The 18,128-nt window shown below is 45.1% G+C and overlaps 1 protein-coding gene across 1 annotated transcript in view; it reads left to right on the top strand.

Annotated features, from left to right (window-relative positions):
* Window positions 1–17,052, top strand: part of ACVRL1 (activin A receptor like type 1) — an 85,898-nt gene extending 68,846 nt beyond the window's left edge. Inside the window, exon 10 of the mRNA XM_066585982.1 lies at window positions 16,207–17,052. Coding sequence (XP_066442079.1) covers window positions 16,207–16,341 — 135 coding nt within the window. The 3' untranslated portion in view covers window positions 16,342–17,052. The remainder of the gene's footprint in view (window positions 1–16,206) is intronic.
* The last annotated feature ends 1,076 nt before the right edge of the window (window positions 17,053–18,128 follow it).

Raw genomic sequence — 18,128 nt, 5'->3', positions numbered from 1 at the left:
ACTTTTTAAATTAACTGTTAGCAGGGCTTAATTTTGGAGTAGGGCTTATATTTCAAGCATCCTCAAAAAGCCTGAAAAATCATTTTGCATCCTCAAAAATTTTAGAAAATCATGCTATGTCTTATTTTCAGGGTATGCCTTATTTCCAGAGAAACGGGGTAGTGTCTCAAGAGGTTTTTGTTGATGATGATGAGACACTGTTGTCTGTCAGTGAGGTTGTTGTTAGGGCAGTAAGTTTGAGGGAGGAGCAGACTGAGGAAGTGCTGGTGGATGATGAGGTGACTGACCTGACCTGGGTTGGTAAGCCTACTGAAGCCAGCGCTTCAGAGGGGGAGGCAAGTGCAGCACCAGAACAGGTTGGAAGAGGCAGTAGGGTGGCAAGAGGGAGAAGCAGGGCAAGAGCAAGTAATCCCCCAACTGTTCCCCACAGCACCTCCTCGCTGCAAGCTCCCATGCAGAGGGCTAGGTGTTCAAAGGTCTGGAGATTTTTTATTGAGAGCGCAGACGACCGATGAACAGTGGTGTGCAACCTGTGCCGCACCAAGATCAGCAGGGGAGCCACCACTACCAGCCTGACCACCACCAGCATGCGCAGGCATATGATAACTAAGCACCCGACGAGGTGGAACAAAGGCCATTCACCACCTGCGCGTCACACCACTGCCTCTTCCCCTGTGTCACATGCTGGCACTGAGATGCAATCCCCCTCCCAGGACGCAGGCAAGAGCATCTCCCGCCCTGCACCCACCCCTTCGCCTGCACAGACCTCCACTGCCTCCACCAATGTGTCCCAGCACAGCGTTCAGCTGTCCATAACACAAACATTAGAGCGCAAGCGCAAATATGCAGCCACCCACCCGCATGCACAATCGCTAAACGTGTATATCTCCAAACTGCTGATGCTGGAGATGTTGCCATATAGTCTGGTAGAAACTGAGGCTTTCCGCAACCTCATGGCGCCGGCCGTCCCTCAGTACTCGGTCCCCAGTCACCACTATTTTTCTACTGCGCCGTCCCCGCCCTACACCAGCACGTGTCACGGAATATTAACCGTGCCCTCACCAACGCGGTTACTGAGAAGGTCCACTTAACCACCGACACGTGGACAAGTGCTGGTGGGCAGGGACACTACATCTCCCTGACAGCACATTGGGTTAACCTGGTGGAGGCTGGGACCGAGTGTGACCCTGGGTCTGCTCACATGCTACTCACACCGAGAATTGCGGGTCCTACCTCGTTCATCGTTTCACCGGCTTATTTTGCCACCTCCTCCAACCCCCCCCCCTCCTCCTCCACCTCTCAATTACCATCTTTGAGCACGTCGCCTTCAGTCGGTAGCTCGAGGCGCTGCAGCACTGCCGTTGGGAAGTGTCAACAGGCCGTGCTAAAACTCCCGAGCTTAGGTGATAAGAGGCACACCACCCAAGAGCTGTTACAGGGTTTGACGGAGCAGACAGATCTGTGGCTTTCGCCGCTGAACCTCCAACCAGGCATGGTCATGTGTGACAATGGGCGTAGCTCTGCAGCTTGGCAGACTAATACACGTGCCATGCCTGGCCCACGTGTTCAATCTGGTGGTTCAGCGCTTTCTTAAAAACTACCCCAATTTGTCTGAGCTGCTCAGCAAGGTGCGTCGCGTGTGTGCACATTTCAGAAAGTCCACCACAGATGCTGCCACGCTCAGGAGACTGCAACAGCGCTTCCAGCTGCCAGTTCACCGACTGTTGTGCGACGTGCACACGCGTTGGAATTCAGCTTTGCACATGTTCGCCAGGGTTTCCGAGCAGCGTAGAGCCATTGTTGAATACCAGCTGCAACATGCCGTTGGAGTGGTAGTCAGCCTCCGCACTTCTTCACAGAGGAGTGGGCATGGATGTCTGACATCTGTCAGGTGCTAGGAAACAGGAGACTGAGAGTCATTCTCCTAGTGAGGACAGCGATGTGTTGCGTACTGGGACTCTGGCACACATGGCTGACCGTGTTAGACACATTCTGGCCAACATGGATTACTGGGTGTTCAACCTTCTCGACCACGGTATAAGGAGAACCTTTCCACTCTCATTCCTAAAGAGGAAAGGAGTACGAGGCTGATGCAATACCACGAGGACCGGGTGGAAAAGCTGATACTAAATTTCCCATCTGACAATGCTAGCGGTAGAGGATGTAGTTCAGTGGGCCAACTAGCAGGGGAGACGAGGGGAACAGGCAGCATGTCCAGCGCAGACAGGGGAACACCACTCTGTGTCACCACTCCCCAGTCTAGGCCGAGTAGGAGGGAACAGTTTAAAAAGATGGTGAGGGAGTACATAGCTGATCGTACCAATGTCCTCCGTGATCCCTCTGCTCCATGCAACTATTGGGTGTCAAAGCTGGACACGTTGCACGAACTTGCACTGTACGCCTTGAAGGTGCTGGCCTGCCCTGCCGCTAGCGTGAGAGGGTGTTTAGTGCTGCTGTGGGGATTATCACGGATAAGCATACCCACCTGTCAACTGACAGCGCCGACAGGCTTACACGTATTAAGGTCAACAAAGCCTGGATTTCCCCAGACTTCTCTTCTCCACCGGTGGAAAGCAGCTTAACATAAACTTTAAGCTGGAACTGGAGAACCATGCACCCTCTATCACCCCAAAAAAGGGTAGAAGTAGCCTGGTCGATCCTTCTCTGATCCTCCTCCTCCTAAACCAGCACGTCAGCACGCTGAACAGCCAATTGTTCAGAGGGCCAAAAGGCTTTGTAAAAACTATTTTTTCCGGAGGGCTGCCTTCAGGCTCTGTCAAAACAATTTTTCTGAGGGCTACCTCGAGGTTCTCGCCCCCAATTTTGAAGAGGTTCACCACTAGAGTTCAGCAAACGTGCTTGTTCCAGCTTCATACGCCCACAGAGTCCACAAATGTATCCCAGCGCAGTGTCCAACCATCTGACACCAAGACAGAATAAATTGTCCTGGTTTGGCCACTCTAATTTCTTCATAGTACATGCTGTCTTTCCCTGGGGCACTGGTTAACAAGCCCCTCGGAGAGAGGTAGGGGCTGGGATAGGCGGTAGCTTGCCTGTCGGTGGACCGCCACCTGGATCCAATTAAGCAAGTACGAGCTCTATGTAAAAAAAATCTTTCAGGGGTTCACCTGCACTTTGGGTAAAAAAAACTTTCAGGGGTGCACCTATACTCTTGGTACACAAATCTTTTAGGGGTTTGCCTATACTCTTGGTACACAATTTTTTTAGGGGTTCGCCTATACTCTTGGTAAACAAATCTTTCAGGGGTTCACCTGCACTCTCTGTAAAAAGATCTTTTGTTTTAGAATGGGTTTTTGAATTGCGGAGATGTTTAGAAGTACTGGCATCTTAGTCCCCTTTATGCCCACGTTTGTGTCTCATGAAATTTTGTGACGGAGGTGGCATGGAATTGGAATTATGATCATACGTTAATTTATCAGCAATTCTCATCAGCATTGTGGGCTATCGCCCACAATTTCAAAGAGGGTCGCTGCCTGGCCCTGCCGACCCTCTGCAATGTGTGCCTCCGATTCCTCCTCATCCAATACGCACTTATAAATAGACATGAGGCTGGTGTGGCTATCAAGCGACCGTGTGGCATGAGGGCAGCTGGGAAAAATTTCAGTACGCTGTGGACTACTGAGTAGGCAAAGGGGTGTGTCTTACCCCGTCTGGGATGGGGACAGCTGGACGTTGCATTGGGAAAAATTTCAGTACGCTATGGACGCAGGCTCATGCCTGCGTCCTGGGGGGGATTGGACAGCAATGCCAGCATGTAACACAGGAGAAGAGGCAGTGGTGTCACCCGCAGGCAGTGATTGGCATTCATTCCACCTAGTGTGGTGCTTAGCTAAGATGTGCCAGAGCGTGTGCCTTGCTGATTATAGTCTGTCCCAACTAAATTGTTAGGGGGGTGACCACCAGGCTCTTGCCCACAATTTGACTTAATAGTGCGACCTGGGTGCTTCAGATGCATACCTGCATGCTGCCCTGCTGTTTCTTATCCATTTCTGTAGTGTTTCCATCACTTTCTGATGTTTTCAGGTGAATCACACACCCTCCCCTATGCAGAGCATGGGTCACCTTGAAAAATGCTCGAGTCTCCCAATGATTTCAATGGGGTTCGTTACTCGAAACGAGCTCTCGAGCATTACAAAAAGCTTGGCTTGAGTAATGAGCACCCGAGCATTTTGGTGCTCGCTCATCTCTAATCTGCATGCAGAATTTTTTAATTTGGTAAAATGCCACACAGCTGAATGGAAGCCATAGTCCATGGGGTCTGTTCAGTGATAATTATAATATGTTTCTGTTATAGTATGGATCTTTGGCCAGGAAAACAGAAACCCCAACACATGTGAAAGCAGCCTTACATTTTTGTATTTGTAGTCAACTACACTTCAGGGACTACCAGAAATTCTGAACAGACTCAGCTTGGCTTTTTCTGCCGGCCCCATAGTTTTGGAATGAAGCGCCAGTGTGCAGCTTGACTGCTGCTTCATTTAAAGTCTTCTTCGTTGTGGTAATGTGGGGTGCCACAGGGTTCAGTATTAGGCCCCATTCTGTTTAATATATCTATCAACGACCTGATAGAGGGGCTGCACAGTAAAATATCTGTATTTGCAGATGATACAAAATTATACAACATAATTAATACAACAGAGGACAATGTGCGGCTACAAAAGGACCTAGATAAGTTGGAGGCTTGGGCAGAAAAATGGCAAATGAAGTTAAATGTTGATAAATGTAATGTTCTGCACATGGGCAGGAGAAACGGATGTCACCAATATACACTAAATGGGGTACAGCTAGGGAAAAGTGATATGGAAAAAGACCTCGGGGTACTAGTGGATTGTAGACTAAACTGGAGTAACCAATGCCAGTCAGCTGCTGCAAAAGCTAATAAAGTCTTGGGGTGCATTAAAAGAGGCATAGGGCCAAGAGACGAGAACATTATTCTCCCACTATAAAAGGCACTTGTCAGGCCTCACATGAAATACTGTGTACAGTTCTGGTCACCGGTGCTCAGGAAAGATGTTACAGTGCTGGAGGGGGTTCAAAGAAGAGCAAGTAAACTAATACATGGAATGGAAGGACTGGAATACCCAGAGAGGCAAAATTGGGATTATTTACCCTGGAAAAAAAGACAGCTAAGGGGCGACCAAATAACTATGCATAAATATATTAGGGGACAATACAAGGATCTCTCCCATGATCTGTTTATTCCCAGGACTGCGACAGTAACAAGAGGGCATCCGCTATGTCTAGAAGAAAGCAGGTTTCATCACCAACATAGAAGGGGGTTCTCTACTGTAAGAGCAGGGAGATTGTGGGATGCTCTGCCTGAGGACGTGGTGATGGCAAAATTCATTGAGTAGTTGAAGAGGGGACTAGACGTCTTTCTTGAGCGGAAGAATATTACAGGATATAGACATTAGCTGACCACCGGGTTGTTGTTGTTCTGGGTCTTACAGTCAGGTAGCAACTTCTCTGAATCAACAAGGTTGGTGGGGTTGGGGGTTGAAACAGGCTGAACTAGATGGACATTGTCTTCATTCAGCCTAACATACTATGTTACTGTGTGGTCATGAGGAAGAAAAGGGCACTTTGAATTACAGTTACACCAAGTACTCAGCATTGGAGCACCAAGCTGTCATACATTTATCAATCATCCTGTTGCTAGGTGATATTCTTAGTGGCAATAAACTTTTAAAAGGGACACTAAGTTTTCAGACAACTTCTGCTCATCTATAAGTTTGTGTTAGTTTCATCATATCTGTAATATATTTGCATTAAAATGTTGTTGCTTTATCACTGTAAATCACATTTGAAGTGCCTGCCACTAGGGGTCTCCCAGCTTCTCTGCAATCCACTGTGTTGATAGGAACTGAGCTTCTGTACTATCAAGGACACAAATGTTTTCTTAGCAATGAGGGGAGGAGCTATCTTCACAGGCACATATATCTGTAGACACTATGATAACAATCTCCACAATATCTGTCTCTCTTGGTGTGTGTGTGTGTCTGTATTTGTACATGCATTATATTGGGTTTACTCACCATTTAGCCAGAATGCCTGAATCATCCTGGGAGAGCAGAGGGGCGGGCATTCATATGCTGCCGACTTGCTGATTGGACTACAGACTGTGCAATGCAGCATCAGAAGTCAGGGCAAGGAAGTGCAGGACAGTGAACTACTGGCAGAAGGCTAGGCCTGCTACACGTCTCCTGCCTGAAAGTGGATTGCAAACAGTAGGACAGCAGTAAAATGGGGAAGACAACCTGGAAATCAGAACTTACAGATAGGTAACAGGGTATAAACAGCAGGAAATGAAAGGGTAAGGAGAACCTGGTGTATTTTAGTAAACTTGTTGAAAACTCCGGTACACTTTAAATATTGAAACACATATAATGTTCAACAGATGTTTGCTTAAGCAACAATTGTTTTCCACTTTCTCTTCTTTACACATATTATATCAAATATATTATAGCAATTCTGAACAGAATACAGACAAGCCATAATGTTTTATAGGTCAAGACGCTCACTTACCTTCCGTATTCTTAGCATACTAATTGTCAGCCGCTCACACACTCCTTCTCACCCACCAGGCCAGCATGAATCCTTCAAAACCTTCTAACTTCTACAGCTACAATATCATAGATGTGGGGGTTTCAGGCACACGGAGTACAAAAATCAAGTAGGTGTTGGAACATTGGCCGGGGAGATGATAAATATGATGTTCCTGCTGAAAACTATTTTTATTCAATACAATTATACCATATAACCAACATAATTGCATTAATAAATATACTTCATTGTTTCTTTCTCAGTTGAAAGCAACTACATTGATCTGTTTAGATGAAGTATAACATTTTACCTGAGTGCTGCTATGTAGATCCATCTGTCATCTGTTTTTACAGATAAATTGATGGCAGATTATACCTTGTACTGCCATTCTGTGCTAGGTAATAAAAGGGTTAATCTTCTATTATGTGTTTAACCTTTGTGTGGTACCATGGGGTCAATTTGACCCCAGCCTTGTTCATTGCAGTCCTGCACTTTGAAATTGGTGCAGCACAAGGGTTAATGTGTTAGTACTCTACACTGCTGTTCTGGCTTTTGGCCTAAAATGCAGGTACAGCATAATGTAACAACAATCAATCTTATATTTGTAAAACAGGTTATCATAATATTTAGCTTTTTTCCATTATGTATTCGCCTGATCCTAATAAAATTACATAAGACACAGACACAGCAACTGCTTGTAGTTAAATGTGTTGCATAAAGACATGTTCTTAAAACTTTGGTGTGGTATGAGGAAATGGGAAATAATTGCAAGGTGTGACTTCCCATGTTGGAAAGAAATAATGTCCTCATAATCAAACTTTAAAGGCACATGAGAACAGAGAGAGCTGGAATAGTGGGCTGCGACTAACAGGATGATATTTAAAAGGGAGAAGCTCTACATCTGGGCAAGTAAAATTAAAAAAGCACTACATAATTGGGCTAAGCAACAGCATATGTGAAAAAGACTTGGGTATACTAATAGATCATAGACTGAACATGAGTCAACAGTGTGATGCAGCAGCAAAAAAGGCAAACACGATTCTAGGATGTATTAAGAGAAGCATAGAGTCTAATTCATGTGAGGTAATTTTTCGCCTCTACTTTTCCTTAAGCTCGGCTCACACAGCCGTAAGCATAAAAAGTGCTGCGTTTTACAGCTGTGAACCTAGCCCTGACCCTGCATACGGCTGCTTATGGCAGCAAAATTGTACTGTGCATAACTGTATTCTCGTGCACGTGGTCATGTGCAGTACACCTGCTCTTTTTTGGGGTTCATTTATATTTCCCTCACCATTGCTTAGCGATGATGCGTATACCCACACATCATATTGCGTATATACTCAGCAAAATAGGACATGCGGTGTTCTATTTTACGCTCAGAGATTACGCAATTCCGACACATACATGTGAGTGAAACTACGTAAGGCAATGTAATTGATTGCCTGTGAGCTACCGTGTATGGGCATACAGAGATGTGTAATACGTAATTCCAATACAGTTGTATGAGCCCGGCTTTATTCGAAACTCATCTGGAATACTGTGTCCAGTTTTGGAGACTCCAATTTAAAAAAGGCATCAACAAACTGGAACATGTTTAGAGAAGAGCTACCAAGATGGTGAGCGGTCTGCAAATTATGTCCTATGAGGAACGGTTAAAGCATCTGGGAATGTTTAGCTTGCAGAAGAGAAGGCTGAGAGGAGACTTAATAGCTGTCTACAAATATCTGAAGGGCTGTCACAGTGCAGAGGGATCAGCCCTATTCTCATTTGTACAAGGAAAGACTAGAAGCACTGGGATGAAACTGAAAGGGAGGAGACACAGATTAGATATTAGACAGTGAGGGGGATCAATGAGTGGAACAGGTTGCCACGGGAGGTGGTGAGTTCTCCTGCAATGGAAGTGTTCAAACAAAGGCTGGACAGACATCTGTCTGGGATGATTTAGTGATCCTGCACTGAGCAGGGGGTTGGACCCGATGGCCCTGGGGGTCTCTTCCAACTCTACCATTCTATGATTAGAATAACAATATGTCCCAAAAAATCAATATGATAACATTACTACAAACGTATATTCTAATATGAGAAAAATAAGAGAGGTCATTTTACTATTCTACAGTACTCGCTTTTGAGACATTCAAAATTTGTAGTCCCAGTATATTGCACCACTTTAGAATCATAAAAGTGGCATACATATAGCTATGCCAGGTAACCATAAAAGTGTTTTTTACCATTATAGGAAGTGATAAAATTTAATTGGGAATGGAGCTGACTTATAGTTCTCTGCAAAACAGATGGCCAAGAGTACAGCGATACAAGAGAACTGCTCCATTCATTTTCAGCCCAGTGGGGGCCCCCGGATGTTTGAACCCAGCAACTAGAATGCTATGGCAAATTCTAACGATATGCCCAACCTTTGTTGTTGTTGTTAGCTGTTTAGTCGTTCCTGACCCTTAGCGACCCTATAGGCTCCCTTCATGTTTTTCGGTTTTGCACTGCTTCTTTCAGTTGTGTGATATCCATGCCAGTATCAGCTCTGACAGTATCGGCCATCGTGTCCTTTGGCGGCCGGGTCTTCTTTTGCCACTGATCTGTCCAAGCATTATAGATTTTTGCCCAACCTTTAATCCCCCCATTAGTTTAGAATGAGCTCTGTTTGTTCTACAGGAAAGGGACACTACAGTTTTGGACTAATAGAGTTCTGCAGTGGCCAAATCTGTAAATGGTTAGCATTTGGCCACGTTTTCACTTTCGGAGCAGATGTGAAATTCAGCCCTTGTATTTCAGGGGTTGAATTTGTAGTGTGGTTCTGCGGCATAAATAGACATGCTGAGAAATCAAAATCCGCATTTTATGTCCGCACTGAGCGTTAAAGCATCACGTCTAGAACAGAAGGCAATGATGACATGGAACAAATAAACACCAGTTAGTCCCATGAATAACACTAAAACCACCACCAATCACAACCAAGGGGAAGAAAAAAGTGGAAATCCAGCCATATCAGCTACAAGAGGAAATACCCCTTCCTAAAGCGGGGCAATCGCCCCGATAAGAGCGGCCCCGCACCCCAAACTTGGCCCACCTGCACAGCTCCAAGGAGGAAACAGGGAGTGCCTACAATTAAATGCAAATACAATAGACACAACTGAGGCTATGGTTGAAGTTACACCACTATATAAATACACCAGCTACTTAACTTGACTAAGATGGCTGCACCCAGGGGGATATGGAGCAGACCAACTTCACCAACATGAGATGAATAATTGGCACCCTGCAGGAGTAGGGGCTGAAATATATAAACCCCCAATCTGGTGGATTGGCCAACCAAGGCAAAAAAAAAGTGTCATAATGTGGCTTGGACTGATGTTGTGCCACCGGTTGGTTTCAGCTTCGCGGCCACTATGCCACAAGCCTGTCGCGACTGTCGAGCCGTGACACTGCAGAGTTTTTACAATGATGCTGCAGATTCATTATGGAAAATATCCGCACCATGTGAAGGGGGAAGGGGATTTTTTTAAATCCCTTCCACATGGCCTGTAATGTAAACGCTGCGCAATGCACTGATTCCACTAGAGGAAATTCCACAGCAGATCCTGCACGTGTGAAGGCAACCTAACTTCCCCCATTTTTCTGGGAGGGCTTTCCACAAGATTTTGAGCGCAAAACACCTTTTGTGAGGTCAGGCACTGATGTTCGGTGAGAAGGTATTTCAGTTCATCCCAAAGATAATTGATGGAGGTTTGTTCAAAACTCTGTGTAGGCCAATGCGGTTCCTCCACACCAAAGCTTTCATCAGATCAAGTTTTTATGGACCTCACTTTGTGCACAGTCATGTTGGAACAAGAATGGCCCTCGCTTAACTGTTGACACAAAGTTGAAAGCGCACAACTGTCTGAAATGTCTTTGTATGCCATAGCTTTAACATTACCCTTCACTGGAAACAGGAAGCCTAGCTCAAACCCTGAAAAACAGTCTCAAACCATCCACCGAAGTTTACAGTAGGCACAATGCATTTTAGTAGGTAGCATTCTCCTTATATCCATCAACGCCAGTTTACCCATCAGCGGTCTGAAAAGAGTCCGATTTTCAGACCGCACACCGCCTTCACCAGTAGACAGCTCGGGAATGGGAAAGCAGGGGAGTATAAAAAAAATACATCCCCGGCTCCTCATCACCTCTCTGAACAGAATCACAACTTAGTTTTTGGTGCTGTTTGGAGGTGACAGGTAGCTACACCATACAGAATTGTATTGAACCCAGGTTTCAGGCAATTATGAAGCAGCAGTTGGGTATATGCCAACCAATGAAACCAGGTTCTTTTGAGGATGGAATGAGTCCCTTTGTTGCTGGGGTAAGATTCTCTATGTCCATACAGTATAATATTGTTAATAGAGATGAGCGAGCATACTCGCTAAGGACAATTACTCGGTCGAGCATTGTCCTTAGCGAGTATCTCCCCGCTTGGGAGGAAAGGTTCGGCTGCCGGCGCGGGTGAGAGGTGAGTTGCGGCAGTCAGCAGGGGGAAGCGAGGGGGGGGGGGGGAGTGGAAGAGAGAGATCTCCCATCCGTTCCTCCCCGCTCTCCCCCGCAGCTCCCTGCCCACCGCCGGCAGCCGAATCTTTGCTCCCGAGCGGGCAGGTACTCGCTAAGGGCAATGCTCGATCGAGCAATTGCCCTTAGCGAATATGCTCGCTCATCACTAATTGTTAATACTAAGCAAAAGTACCAGAACCACTGATCGCCAGGGATACATTGTCTGATGTGTTAGAATTAAAGGCTTCTATCATTTAAGGACAATTGAATTGTTGAAGAAGTGTTACATTGTCTCGGTCTAACTTTATACCAACAACTAAACTATCATAATGTTACTATTTGAAAATAATTCCTTTGCTTTTAAGCCTGTCTATGTGCTCAATAGCATGTGTGAATGCTTAGGGTCAACCCTGAGGATCTTAAGGTGATGGAATGGAATCCGGCTGTATCACCCTTGTATTATTTGTATTACTTTTATTGCTCAGATGCATCTAAAAGATCTTTACAAATATCGTTAATTACAGATTGCCTACTGTTTTGTGTCCATAGCTGCAGTGCACATCTATTCATCTCCATGGTAACAAACAACATAGTGTAGGTCTGCAGAGGACTTGTAAATCCAGAACAGTGAGACATTTTTAATGAAAACCTTTTGCAAAGTTGCTTTTTCTTAGACCTCATTCACACAGGCGTATTCAATTTTGGACAGTGAAAAAAAGTTTTTGGTGCACATTGCATGTTTTTTTTATATCTGTGTTGCTTTTTTCTTAAATCTGTGTTGCATCCGTATTTACTGCATTTTTCAACTTGAAAGAGATCTTGCGCTATCCGGCAGCGGTAGCTGGCTGTCACTGATAGCCAGGCTCCTGCTGCAACAGCGAGGGTGCATTGGAGCAGCGACCCCCGCTGTTAACCCCTTCCCTGCTGCGATCTATGTAGATCGCGGCATGGGAAGGGTTTACAGAGGGAGCGTACTCCCTCTGTGACTTCACCGGGCTCTGGCGATGTAATCGCAGAGAGCCCGACTGGTTGCCATGGTAACAGGACACCACCTACAGGCGTCCTGTATTACCACTGCCTATGATCGCTGTAATAAGCGATAAGGCATTGCGATGATGCCTTATCATAGCGGTCATCGGTGCTATGATGTAGGTCCCTCACAGGGACACAAATAGAGTAAAAAAAATTAAATAAATAATGTACAAAAAAGAAAAATATAAAAAAAAACTTTTTTTGTGCTTTTTCTCATATTAGCATTAAAAAAATTAAAATCCCACATATTTGGTATCGTCGTGTCCGTAACGACGCGTACAATAAGTTGCACCCTGTATAGAGTGTCAGTCCCACAAATACATGTAGTGCACTATGCAAGCTTACACATTTTTTTTTTCTTTAATGGCTTTTACCCACTAGTGTTTTTTTTTACGCTGCGATATCGCTGTGTTTTTTCAATGGGACTTTCTACTGTTAAAATCGCATCGCACAAAAACTGCAAGTTTGTGCTTCTGCGATTTTTGTGCGATGCGATTTTAACATTAGGATGTCCCATTAAAAAAAACGCAGCGATATCGCAGCATTAAAAAAAACGCTAATGGGTAAAAGCCCTTAGTTTGCATGGTGCATCATGCATCTATGTGGTTGGCAGCCTATAAAAGTGTTATCTGTATGCATGGTGGGTGTATAATTGTTTGGTCATCAGTATTTTGCATCCGAGCTACCTCTCCTATATAGCATTTTGCCTTTCTGCATGCTGCTTGGAAGTGATGGATGCACCTGTCCATATGTAATAATATATAATAATCTTTATTCGTATAGCACCAATTTATTCCGCAGTGCATTTGATGCATGGGGGCTCAATCAGGACGGGGTGGGGTGGGGGTATGGGGGCAGGGAGTGTACATGATGGGCATAGTTTGAGGGCAGGGGACTAAAGTCAGGGGAGTTGGTATGCTTCTTTGAAGAGGTGAGTCTTTCGGGCACGTCTGAAGTTCCATGCATCAGGGATAATCCGGATGTTCTGGAGTAGGGCGTTCCATAGGGTCGGTGCTGGTCTTGTGAAGTCCTGGAGGCGAGCATGTGAGGTTCGTATAAGGGGAATGTCTAGTCTGAGCGTGTTGGCAGAGCACAGCGTGCGGGCTGGGTGACGTATTGCCAGGGGGGAGGTGATGTATGGTGGTGCGGCGCCATGGAGAGCTCTATGAGTGAGGGTGATTAGTTTAAATTGAGTTCTGTAATATATGGGCAGCCAGTGCAGCGACTGGCATAGTGCAGAGGCATCTGAGAAATGCCTGGACAGGAAGATGAGTCTAGCTGCCGCATTTAGTATGGATTGGAGAGGGGAGAGTTTGGTGCAGGGGAGGCCAATTAGCAGTGAGTTGCAATATTTGAGTCTGGAATGGATGAGGGCAACAACGGGTGTCTTGAGCGTGTCCATGGTCAGGAACGGACAGATTTTTGCGATGTTCCTGAGATGCAGATTGCAGGTTTGGGCCAGAGATTGGATGTGGTGGGTGAAGGAGAGGTCCGTGTCTAATGTGACCCCTAGGCAGCAAGAATGCAGTCTGGGGGATAGGGTAGTGTCAGCTACTGATATGGAGATGTTGGGGGGAGGTCGGCTGGTAGAGGGTGGAAAGACGAGGTCAGTTTTTGAGAGATTGAGTTTAAGAAAAAGGGAGGATATCGTGTTTGAGACAGCGGACAGACAGTCAGAGATGTTTTGGAGGAAAGGGGCAGAGATGTTACGGAAAGAGGTGTATAGCTGGGTGTCATCGGCATAGAGGTGATGTAGTCGCCCCTCAACTTGACCACTATCAGGTCGTTAGACACTTTTGCGAAGGCGTTTTCAGTCGAGTGAATGGGGGCGAGTTGTCAGAGAGAAAGCGAGTAAAGCAGGAATAGACCAGGCATTCAAGTAGTTTGGAGATGAAGGGGAGGTTAGAGATAGGACGGTAGTTGGCAGCATCAGTTGGGTCAAGGGTCGGTTTCTTTAGGAAACAGGATATGATAGAATGTTTGAATGTGGAGGGGAATATACCAGAGGACAGGGAGAGGTTGAATATGGCGGTAAGTTGGGTGATGACAGCCGGGAAGATAGACTGGAGAAGGTGTGAGGGGAGAGGGTCGCTAGCGCAGGTGGTGGGGCAAACTGTGCAAAAACAGTCTGGAGAATTCTTCCTCTGTCGTTGGTTCAAGAACAGATAGTGAATGGGTGATGGGTGCAGTGCTGAAAAGGCCGGGATCAGGGCAAGCTGCGCAATGTTTGCGGAATTCTTTACGGATAGTTTAAATTTTTTCTTTGAAGTGGGTGGCTAGCTCTCCAGCACTGAGGTCCATCACAGGGGCCTGTTTTATAGGGCTTAGTGGAAGGTGTCAAAGAGTTGTTTGGAGTTGTGGGATAGTGAGAAGATGAGGGAGGTGAAGTAGACTTGTTTAGCATGGTGGGGGGGTAAGGTTGTAGATTTTAAGCATAAATTTGTGAATGAAGTTTGCGGGGTGTTTAGATTTATGCCACAGCCGTTCGGCACATCTGGAGCACTGCTGGATGAAGCGCATTTGAGGTGTGAGCCATGGTTGTTGTGGTCCGCGGTTGACTGCTTTAGTCTCGGGGGGGGGGGGAGGTGCCGCTTTATCAAAGGCGCATCTGAGGATGGTGGAGTAATGTTTGGCAGCCAGGTTAGGGCATGAGAGGAGAGGGATAAGGGACAGGAAGGACTGCAGGGTCTTGGCGAACTGTTGGGTGTGGACGGTCTGGAGGTGTAATAGATAGGAGGGTCTGGGGAGATGTTAAGGTGTCTAATGGAGAAGGAGAGGAGGTTGTGATCTGAGAGAGGGAGAGGGGAGTTAATAAAGTGGCAGGCGGTGCAGATGCGGAGGAAGATTAGCTCGAGAGTGTTACCGACTCTGTGAGTGGAGGAGTCGGAGAGTTGTGAAAGGCCGAGGGAGGAGATGAGGGTTAGAAGTTGGGAGGCAACTTATGCTCATCTACCAGCTTGTGTTAGTCTCATCATTTCTGCAATATACTTGCATTAAAAACTTTGCTGCTTTACCATTGTACATCATGTTTGAAGTGCCTGCCACTAGGGGTCTCCCTTCCAGCTTCTCTGCAATCTACTGTCTATTGTTAAGTACAGAGCTTCTGTACAGAGGACACAGGGATGTTTCCTTGTCAGTGGCAGGATGCGCTATGTTTACAGGGGCACTTCTGTGCACTCAGAGGCTGCGGGCTGACAGATCTGAAGACACTAACCAGCAGTTACAATAGTCAGCAGCATCACCATATATCCAAAACGAACGGAGAAGCTAAAAAGGTGCACGCTCATTACAAGGGCCCTGAATCCAAGGAATCCACCGATACTGATCAAAAATAAATGTTGTATAAACAGCATAAGGGAATCTTCCTAATTAATAATCACATGTCCAGATGTATGTTATTAGGTCCACTGGTAAAAACGTTTCGATCACAACATGTGGTTTTCGTCAAGCTTGACGAAAACCACATGTTGTGGTCGAAACTTTGTTTTTACCAGTGGACCTCATAAAGATACATCTGGCTATCTGATTAATAATCAAGAAGATTCCCTTGTGCTGCTTATACAATGTTTATTTTAGATCTGCAGACACTGTGATAAGAATCTCCACAATTACTGTCTGTCCTTGGTGTGTGTATACACACATATTATATTGTGCATACCATTTGGCCAGAATTGAGATATTGCCCCCATGCTGATTGAGATAGGAAATCAGGGCAAGGAAGTGCAGAACAGTGAACTACTGGCAGAATGGTAGGCTTGCTATACAAGTGAAGTGAGATGCAAACAGCAGAAAATGAGAGAGTAAGGAGAACCTGGTGTATTTTAGAAAACTTGTTGAAAACCCATGTACATTTTAATTTCGTCTGTGACATGTACATGAGAAGGAATAGACTCTTGTAAGCTATTTGTTTTGACTTTTTTCAGTTTTGCCCAAGGCGCCACGAGCAGCTGTCAGAAGCTGATATCTCCTGGCATGGACCAAAGCTCTTATGTGGGAAAAATCTAAAAATATTTTGTTTCCTAAAATTACAATATAAATGATGTATAGAAAGTTAACATATTTTTACTATCTACCCACCAGATATTATCAGCACTTATGAAGATCATGCGAGAATGTTGGTACCAGAGTCCATCAGCGAGGCTTACTGCCCTAAGGATCAAGAAAACGTTAAACAACCTGAAGAATTCCCTGGAACAGAGGAAACAAGACTGTTGAAAAAGTGACCAACTTCACATTCTTAAAACTTAAGATGGAAGTGAAGCCCAAGGAGAAAACTTGTTTCAAGTTATTACCAACCACACAGTCTGTGATAACTCCAGAATTGAAAGCACATCTCCATTTACCATGGATTCCTTCCAATCTACCAGCCTCCCACCAGCATTACTTTTGGCATACATGCCTACTGTATGCTAGAATAACAGAGCAAGCACCTTTACCAGTTACCTGTAAGCCATGCTTTCTAGACATCATTGGGTATAAATATTCAGCAACATGCAAAATACAGTATACTAACACTCTTTACATGTCCAATGTATCTGTACTACTGAGCTTCATACCCATTGGGAAAGATTTGCAGAATTCACTTAATTTAAAGGGATTTTTTTAAATAAGCTTTATCATTCATAAGAAGGATTGACTGTTCTTATGTACATCACATATACTGTAGTCAACCACTAATCTAGGATCACACAGAATGGCATCTACCTTGTTTGCAGGTGATAGCGTTGGTAAATCCTCAGAGCTGTGCAATGAACATATAATGTAAATGTACTTCAGCTTCAACAGGTCCATCTGTGGCCAGAAAAATTCTGTAACATGTAAAGACAAATGTATATTATAATGTACACATTAAGGATTTTTAATATATACACAGTTTATTATAACCTTGTTATATCAGCAAAATATATGGAGACAAGTAGGATCTTCTTCAGCGTTCTCTTCAACTGTTTCTTAAAAGTTGAGTTATATACAGATGTTTCAGTTACTGTTGCCCGAATGATCCATAAGTTTAAAAGATATAGCAAAGTGTCCTATTCCTTTCATCTACCACAGTGTTCCCCAACTCCAGTCCTCAGGGACCGCCAACAGGTCATGTTTTCAGGATTTCCTCAGTGTTGCACAGGTGATGTAATTAGTGCCTCAGACATTGCCACAGGTGTTCTTACTATAGGATATCCTGAAAACATGACCTGTTGGTGGTCCATGAGGACTGGAGTTGGGGACCCCTGATCTACAGGATATAAGACAAATAAAGATATTTGGCAGATTGATCTGACAAGCAGTGCATAGGAGCAAGGGTGGAAGGTCATTATGAATCTGGCCCATTGACACCTACGTTAGGGCTCCGGTGGGGCTTTCCATCTCTGTTCAGTTCTGGGAGCAGAGAAATGGAATTAAACATTTTTCCTAATGATTTCAATGGGTTTTCCAAACAACAAAGAAAAGATAAGGGTGGGCTGTCAGTTTGCTTCCGTTCCATTTAGTTTACGTTTTTTAACTGAGCAAATAAGGCTCTAGTCACATACGCGTCGGAGGATCTGTTCAAAGCCTACAGCGGAGATCCGGCATGAAATGCCAGAAGAGAAGTTGTGCATGCAGGACTTTTTCATCCGGTAAAAGTGCCGGACAGCTGCTGGAACCAAACGGACCCCGTTATAGTTAGGTCTGTTCGGCACAGTTTGGTTCTGTTATGAGGGGATTGAGGGGATTCCGTTTTCCTGCTCCCATAATGAAGCAGGAAAACAGAATCCCTAGTGCAGATGTGAATAGAGCTTGATGTAGTCTGCAGAGCTATTCAAAAAACGGAACCAAATGGAACGGTAGCAAACTAAAAGCTTTCAGTTCGCTTTCCGCTTTTTTTCTTCTTTTTTTTTTTTTTTAAACCCATTGAACTCCATGGGAGGGGGGGGGGGGATCTGTAATCATTTCAGTTTTAAATCGGTTTCTTCTCCAAACGTGGAGCAGAGAGGTGGAACGCCCTAACACAGAAGTGAATGGGCCCT

This window comes from Eleutherodactylus coqui, chromosome 1 (assembly GCF_035609145.1).
Source record: "Eleutherodactylus coqui strain aEleCoq1 chromosome 1, aEleCoq1.hap1, whole genome shotgun sequence".
NCBI lineage: Eukaryota > Metazoa > Chordata > Amphibia > Anura > Eleutherodactylidae > Eleutherodactylus > Eleutherodactylus coqui.
This window is presented reverse-complemented; position numbering and strand designations above follow the sequence as displayed.